This window comes from Triturus cristatus, chromosome 9 (genome assembly GCF_964204655.1).
Source record: "Triturus cristatus chromosome 9, aTriCri1.1, whole genome shotgun sequence".
Classification (NCBI taxonomy): domain Eukaryota; kingdom Metazoa; phylum Chordata; class Amphibia; order Caudata; family Salamandridae; genus Triturus; species Triturus cristatus.
The window spans coordinates 835,456,852-835,465,435 of record NC_140592.1 but is presented as its reverse complement, the minus strand read 5'-3'; the positions used below and the strand labels follow the sequence as shown (position 1 = coordinate 835,465,435).

The 8,584-nt window shown below is 50.8% G+C and overlaps 1 protein-coding gene across 2 annotated transcripts in view; it reads left to right on the top strand.

Annotated features, from left to right (window-relative positions):
- The first annotated feature begins 856 nt into the window (after positions 1–856).
- The window catches only part of KIF26A (kinesin family member 26A), a 240,573-nt gene continuing 232,845 nt past the window's right edge, over positions 857–8,584 (top strand). The window contains exon 1 of one of the 2 annotated variants that reach the window (XM_085626269.1): positions 857–1,098. In XM_085626269.1, coding sequence (XP_085482395.1) covers positions 961–1,098 — 138 coding nt within the window. In that variant the 5' untranslated portion in view covers positions 857–960. The remainder of the gene's footprint in view (positions 1,099–8,584) is intronic. The other variant, XM_085626271.1, reaches the window with a different exon arrangement.

Genomic DNA, 8,584 nt, shown 5'->3' with positions numbered 1-8,584 from the left:
GGAGGCACTGGCTTTTTTGACACACCTGCCTCCTCGCGTCCACTGCTCAGTGCTCCAGTATTTGGATTATAATTCGGGTCGGTCCTGTGGATGTCATTGCTGGGTGCTCAAGTGCTGAAAGCACGTGCGCTGCTGTCACCGCACCCCGGCTCACACTCTGGGACCGGTCCAGCCTCGCACTACCTTCCCTGCCAGTACAGCCCGTCTGAATGCAGCGAGAGCAGCGCGCCTCTGCCTTTTCCTGCCTCCTCTGACGGGAGGCGCGTTGATTGGCTTCTCTCAGCCCCCTGAGCCCCGGTCTGGTGATTAAACCGTGCGAGGTGTGACTGGGAGCTGCCTGCGAAGTGCTTTTACGGTGTTCTCTGCATTACTTGTTTGAACTCTTGTCGCGGCTCGAGCAGGAGGTGCCGAGGGGTCTTGTGGATAAAAGTGCGTGTGGAGATTTCAGCGCGGATCCAAGGCAAGGAGGCGGACCTGAGACAGGTGGCTCCGGGGAGTGGATGCGCAGTGCCAGGAGTCCCCAGACCACCGCTGGCGAGGAGCCCTGAGAAGGGGCTGGGCTACAAATGGCTGTGTGTGGTGCGCAACCCGCACTGCCCTCCCAGGGGACCGGAGCGTGCCGCAGCCCTGGAGGGTCACTATGAGTTCACTGGACAGGTGAGGAGCCCCCGGACTGCATGCGGATTGCCTGGTACTTCACCGCAGGAGCCCTCCTGACCCCGGGATGGAGGGGTGAGAGGTGAGCTGGGCTCTGTCCACCCAGAGGACCCCCCACATACAAGGGGAAGAGTGCTTTTGAGGGCATGGCCATGTGCGCCCCCCAGAGGTGAGCCCTCATAGGGGGACTTTACTGTCCGGGAACGTCCAGGAGGGAAGGGACCGGTGCGGATCCCTGCACATGAGTTCAGGATGAAAGGGTGAGCGCTGGGAGCCGGACCCGAGGCACCCCACACCGGAGCCATGGCTTTCCAGGAGCCCACGGGGGACTCTACCAGCCCCACCTGCAAGCCCCCCAGCCTGCTGGACATCGGTGCTCTGTGCCTGGACTCCGAGATCATCTTCGGCTTCACCAGCCATCTCCTGAGGAGGAAAGGCCGGGTAAGTCAGCGCTGCCTCTCCAAGCAACCTACCCCTCTCGTGGCCCCTGCATTTCACCTGCTCCTGCTCTATTCATGAGGGGGGGGGGTGAAAAGCCCCCTCCCGCCTGTCACATGCCAGTCATCTACCTGTATGTTGTCTGCCCCCTTTTTTGAAATTACAGAGTAGAGCAATTAAAATATGAGCCCTGGGGCATGGTCGTGTCTAACCAAGAAAGGGGGAACCTGCCCCTCCCCAATTATCCCCCACCTTTAAATCCTGTCACAAAAGTGCGTTAGCTCCTTGAAGCAATGGGCGTGGGTCAGAGGTGTGCACGTTGAGATTCCTTCCCCCTTTAATGCTGCGCACTGGTCCCCTCTCATCTCTGCAAGTGCCACAGCACATCGGGCATCATAAGTAGGGCGCCGGGTGGCACGCACGAGCTCTTTCCTGACACCAGAAGCGCCGTAAAGCCGCAGCCTGCCCCCGGGGGCTGGAGGCTGGGGCGGGACGCGCAGCCAGCGCTGAGTGCCATGAAATATTCAAGCCCCCGTGTGAAGAAGTGCGGACAGCATCGGGCTGACGCGGGAAGTGGAGCGAGCGCATCAGTCACCATCAGGGGAGTCCCCGGGCGCCTCTTTCCTCTGGCCAGCCCCGGGGAGGGGGTAATGAAGAGCTCTCGGGCGGGCAGAGAGTGAGAGCCGGGGTCTGTGAGCGCCGCCGAGGCCGCGCGCGCTATCCATCACCATCAGGCGCGCGCTTGAGCCATTCCACACCGGTACCCGAGGTGGCGCAGCGAGGCCAACGCCCGCCGGTCGCGGGTTCGAGCCCATCACTACCTATGGTGGCTACGTATTACCAGCCCAGAGACTGGGTGGCAGGCGTTATATCAAGAAGTATTAGCAGGCAGTGCTATGCACTCCCTCTTCGCGTCCCACAATAACCTCCTCTGAAGACAGCCTCCCTGGGGGTAACATACTTCACTGATTTAATTTGCACAATACACGGCTGCAAACTCTTTGATATGACCCACCTCACTGTGGCTACATGAAATAATGGTATATGCATTATAGGCTTAAAGAATGCATAATGTAAATAAAGCTGCTACGGGGGAGTTCAGAAATGTTATAATGATTTAAAATGTGTGTAATATAGCAATGAGGATCAGAGTTATTTTCTGGGCGGAATACATTAGGATGAAAAGCGTTGACTGCCTGAAGTAGATTTTGCAGACTTGGAGTGTCAGCTGGAAGTACACTTATCGCCTGTACACCAAAGTGGTGCTGTCTGTGCATATAGTGATGTCTGTCTGAGTATTATGAATGCACTTGTGAACACACACACACCTTGCGATAAGTAATCTCGCCTGTAACGCTACAATACCCGAAGCACATCACATAGTTCGCTCCTTTGATCTGCACTTTGAGGATATAGTGGGCGCAAGATCACGAAAAGTGTGAAAGGGTAGTGTGTGTCACAAAACATACTAAGCATGAGCTCATTGTGTGAGATAACCTAAGAGTGAGGGAGGGGGCGCAGTGCGTGTGACGTGGTAGCGTGTAAGAGAGGGCATGATGCGCGTGTCGTATCTCAGGTAATTGCCGATTGCATGGCCCACAGTCTGCCATTAGTACAGGAAGTCTGAGATCATAATGGGTTTGACAGAGCATAGCGAGCGCGCGGGCGCATAGGATGGAGGGGTGTGAGGGGGAGGGCTGCGGCTGGCAAGCAAGGCACACACACAGATCAACACACATCGCCAGAGCACACATCACCAGAGGCTCCCAACCTGTGGCACTGGTTTTCAGTCAGCGTTGGAGCCTTCCTGTTTTTGGGGGGTTGTCTGGCCGCCTCTTTGGGAGAGAGCATGAAAGCGCGTGTGTGGCAGCAAAGGGAAGGTGCGTGTTAAAGCAGTGAGTGAGACATAATTGAGGGCGCGTTGGGGAAACGGAACTTATTGAGTACAACGTACCAGCGAGGATTAATAGTGTACACGGCCACAGAGAGGGGCTAGTAGTGTCTGTGGGCCCAGAGGGGCAGGGTTTTTACCGGCCTGTCCCGGCGTGCTTCGCCTGTTAAGGTGTGAGAGAACACGCGGCGCGTGCCAATAGTGAGTATGTGCATGTGACAGACCATGGACTGTGGAAGCCTGGTAAATGTGAGAGCACATGGTATACATATTGGACGTGTGTGCATGTGTGTACGTGGGAGAGAGACGAGTAGACAGTGAGGGAGAGTGAGGTGCAGGGAGAGAGAGAGAGAGAAAGAGAGGGAGAGAGAGCGAGAGTGAGAGTGAGGGGCAGTGGGTGATAGAGTAAACGACTGAGTGTGTGTAAGAGATTGGGGGAGCGAGAGATCTGAAAGACAAGAGAAAGGTGGAGGGACCGAGAGAGAGAAAGAGAGAGAGAGAGAGAGAGAGGGGGAGAGGGAAAGAGAGAGAGAGAGAGAGAGAGAGAGACAGAAAGTGAGTGGTTAAATGAGAGAGAAAGAGAGCGAGAGAGGGTGCGAGGGCGAGTCAGAAGAGAGAGAAGCTGGAGGGGGAAGAGTACTAGGACACATTAGAGAAACGAATAGAGAAATGGCGAGAGAGGATGAGAGATGGATGGAGAAGGTGTGGCAGAGAGAAAGGGGATGGACAGAGACAGAGAAAGACAGAGAGAGAGTAAGTGGTTTTATGAGACAGAAAGAGAGCGAGATAGAGCGCGAAGGCGAGACGGAAGAGAGAGAAACTGGAGAGATATAGAGTGCTCGGAAGCAGAGAAAGGGAGTTCGTAAGGGAGAGACTGGGGATGAGAGAGAGGGAGACGGTGTGGCGGAGAAAAAGCAGAATGGAGAGTTAGAGGGTAACGAAAGAGAGACAGAAGGAAAGAGAAATGGAGCGAGAGAACGAGAGAGAGAGGAATGGTTGCAATATAAAGAATAAAAGGTGCCTAGAACTAGGGGGTGCATATGTGTGAAAGCGCGAGGCGTGTTAGAGGAGCCAGGGCACGTGAGGGGGGAGGGACTACTGAAGAGCCCTACTCGCCGGAGCTTGAGCTGACCCTTGCACAGAGGAGAACGAGATCACAGCATTGCGAGTCCTTCAGAGCATGTGCCTCGAAGTGTATGGGCGTGTCTATGAACAAGGGAGCAGTTACCATGGGTCTCTGAGCACAGGGTGCGGGTGGTAGACTAGAGTGGGCGCATAATAGAGCACTGCTGTTCAAGCACAGACTCCACAAGTCGTTGGGAACATTCCCAAAAATAGTGCGCAGGACAACACTGGGTTTTTGTGGCACCTCTTCCCCAGTTATAACGTAATGTGACACCCATGTATGCAAGCGCTGCAGTACTCCACACCGGGGTTCTAAGCACTATATAAATGTGACGCTATAATACAATATAATCCAGGATCTCGCCCAACATCCGTCTGTGTATCGGGTTATTCCTCATTCCTCATGTCTCTACAGGAAGTATCTCATCCACCACTGGACCGATAGAGGCTTCATAGCTTCCACCCCAGCTTATCACAGAAGAGACCTTCTGTTCTCTTCCTCTCACTGTCTAGTGCACACACCTTAACTTATTTCCATTACACCACACTCTTTGATGTGCCCCATGGAGGTGTGCATCATATGATTTGCAATGCATTACAAATACAACATAGAGTATCTGTTAAACAGAACGTGTGTCCTTGTGAGTGGGCGCGCACTGCATGTCCTAATGTTGCTTGGCCTGGACCTTCTGATCCAAAACAACTGGAATGTCCTCTGAACAAGGTCCTTTTTGGTTCCAAACGTTGCATTGTTCTTTCTGTGTCCATTTGACATAAAGGAGCCCATTGACATGTGTTGCCATCTTAAGGCCCGCTTGCCTGCAGCAGTGCGTTTTTAGTGGTTTCCACTAGGCCTCTCCTTGTGGGCGAGCACCAGGTGCCCACGCAGATAATGACAGCACTCGGATGTATTCCTATAGAACTGCACAACTTGCACGTGAGGTCAGAGTTCAGAGACCAATGTGTGAGTTGGAGTTTATGTGGTGTGCATGAGACCATAGGGGTTGTGAGAGTGAACCCAGGATAGTGCATGCAAATATGCGGACTGTGAGAGCACACCATGTGCTTGAGGTAAGAGCATATATGACAGGTAAGGTGGTGAGGTATCCCTATCCTAGGGCTGGAAAGCAAGACTGTCTTTGTTATCTCCTCATTTACCCTTCCATGGCCTTTTGGGTAGTGCTTTACACATGCTGAGGTTGGTCTGTAGGATATAGCAGGGATTAGGTTACTCAACAGGCAGTATTCCACAAATTAACAAGCCTAGTTCCTACATGAGCACTGCTTGACTTCCAGTGGAAGGGAATGCAAAGGGCACACCATCTTGGGTGCTAGCCAGGTTCTCTGTTCACAAACTGTAAGAGGGTATACTACCTTTGTAGAGGTCGAAACAAGAATCACAATGGATTCCTAGTTGGTGACATGCTTCATCATCGGGCCCCACCAGGAAGGTCTAAAACCCCCCCGCAGTGCTTCGACGCCAGAATTACTGCGGAGCCGGTTATTTTGTGTGTGAGTGATCAAGTGATGTGAGATAAAAGTGACTAGGTTGTGTCTGAAAGTATTTTATTCGTAGGCCAACCCAGCACGGTTAAAAAAGGAAGCGGGCGGTAGAAAAGCTGGATAGATATTTCAGCTATGCGACGCTCTGTGTGGTCAACATGTTTCTGCCTATCTGGGTGAAAACTAGCTAGGCATTCATCAGGACCAGTGTGACGACCCCGGCGGTATGAGCGTGCTAAGGCTCACCCAGACCTGGTGGTCATAGTGTGAAAAAAAGCAGAAAAAAAATAATTTAAAACCTGCTGTGTGGAGGGTACCGGATAGTGTTCGGTACCCAACAGCTATATGCGGCGTGATCACTAATCACCCCATGGGTCTCGGGAGGGGGTGATGGCTGAATAGGCACACCGCCAGCGCAGTCAAGCACCCTCTTGGTACCTGTGATCTGCCTCCATTACCGGACCCCTCGATGGCAGGTTTTAAATTATTTTTTTCCTGCTTTTTTTCACACTATGACCACCAGGTCTGGGTGAGCCTTAGCGCGCTCATACCGCCGGGGTCGTCACACTGGTCCTGATGAATGCCTAGCTAGTTTGCACCCAGATAGGCAGAAACATGTTGAGATACATAGAGCGTGGCATAGCTGAAATATCTATCCAGCTTGTCTACCGCCCGCTTCCTTTTTTAACCGTGCTGGGTTGCCCTACGAATAAAATACTTTCAGACACAACCTAGTCACTTTTATCTCACATCACTTGATCACTCACACACAAAATAACCTGCTCCGCAGTAATTCTGGCATCGAAGCACACCGGGGGGGTTTTAGATCTTCCTGGTGGGGCCCGATGATGAAGCATGTCACCAACTAGGTTGGTGAGTGAGGGCTTTCTAAAGACTCCATTGTGTTTCTTTTTTCGACTTCTCCTCTCTCAAGGAAAGTGCACTCTTTTGTTGTTTTTTGACTATATTGCTCTGGGGGACTAAGAGTGCTTCTTCTTAGATTACCTGAAAACCCTCTCTCTTCTGTTGTTTTTCAGTATACTACCTTTGTAGACAGATCAAACACTACGCTTTACACTCAGGGCGGCTCGATGCAACTGGTGGCCGTGTTAGGTCTCAGTACAGCTGTGAATGCTCTTGTTGTAGGCAGTGACATAGCATGGGCCAAAAATCCTCTCGGCCTATGGGACTCTGGTGAGGTTACACCACCAGATGCCACACCTAAGTGTCTATTATTTCAAAGTGTGGGCCTGATTCCCAAAGGGCCTCCTCACTCTTGGTGGAGGCCCCACAGTCGTTGGATGGTCTTCATACTCGAGACGGAATCTCCGCATGGAGAATTCTCATTGCGGAGGCTCTGCCCAGATTTCTGCGACATCCCAATGACAGTGCGGCTTTCGCCATGACCGTGGAGGCCCTTTGTGAATCAGGCCCAATGTGTCTTCTTCCCACATTAAAAACAAGCATAAAGTTGGAAGCAGAATGGTTATGTACCTGTATTGGTAGTTTTGCAGCTTGAAGATTCTTAGATTCTTTTTTTCAGACCCAACCAGTCGATGACGGAATAATGCACATCGTGGGAATCTAGAAAAGAGCCACATTGTAAAAACCCTCTTGTCTAAGAAGGTTGTCAAGTTTTGGTATTTTTCTGCCGTGTTCAGACATTTCCCCATAAGTGCCCCAAAATGTTCTTGTCTTTTCAGATATAAAAACTCTAGATTTGAGGAATGCTTGCAGTACAGATAAGTGTCAGTCCTCTTCTCAGTGAAAAATACGCTACACAACAGGCTACTACAAATCGAAAAACAGGCGTTACAATGAATAAAAACCAAGCAATTTGTATTCTTCATTGTGTCTCTATCCTTTCTACATAGAGCATGTTGAGGAACAAAAGATACAGTGGAAAGTAACACAGTTTCAGAGTCATCCACAAATGTATAAATGAAGCTAACATTTTTTAAAAACCCTAGTTTGTTTGATGAAAATGTAAACTTGTAAAGAAACATTGAGTGAACAGCGGCTAGGCTGGTGGCTAGACCTGTTCCGCATCATCTCGGCATGACCGGTAGGGTTCTGGGCTCTTTGCATCTTTCTTGTGGCCAGGATATCATCCTCTGGGTGATGGAACTTTGGGTCCATACATTATTAGTTTGTCTGAAGAACGTTGCACCCCAAGACTCAAAAATGTTTGTTTTAAGATTGGGGAAGATAAGAAGATGAGGAGATGGCGCTGCGTGCAAAGGGCCCCAAACTCAGTGAGGGTTAAGCAAAGGACTGTTCTGGTTATGTGCTTAGAACTCAGTGAGTGATAAGGAAAGGACTAAGCTAGCTATGGACCTAGAACTCCGTAACTAATAAGGAAAGGGTTGTGCAGACTACGGGCCTAGAACTCAGTGAGTGATAAGGAAAAGACTGTGCCAGCTTTGGGCCTAGAACTCAGTGAGTGATACTAAAAGGGCTGTGCTGGCTAGTAATTCAGTGAGTGATAAGGAAAAGACTGTGCCAGCTTTGGACCTAGAACTCAGTGAGTGATACTAAAAGGGCTGTGCTGGCTAATAATTCAGTGAGTGATAAGGAAAAGACTGTGCCAGCTTTGGGCCTAGAACTCAGTGAGTGATACTAAAAGGGCTGTGCTGGCTAATAATTCAGTGAGTGATAAGGAAAGGACTGTTCCGACTATGGGGGTAGGGAATGAGAAAAGGTTCTGCCTGCAATAGGTCTTAAACTGTGGGATGCCGAAGAAAGACCTTTGCTTATTAGCGGCCTAGAGCCTAGTAAGGAAGCAAGATTATGAGCCAAAGGCTTTTCTTGCTATGGCATAGAACCCAGGAGGAGGGGCAATGAAATGGCTTTGCTTACTATGGGCCTGAGCCCAGTATCACCTTTGAGATTAAGTGGTGTACCCTGAGATTTAAAATCTGCAGACCCAGGCCTCTCCAACCATACACTCCCCACACCTGCTAAAAATGC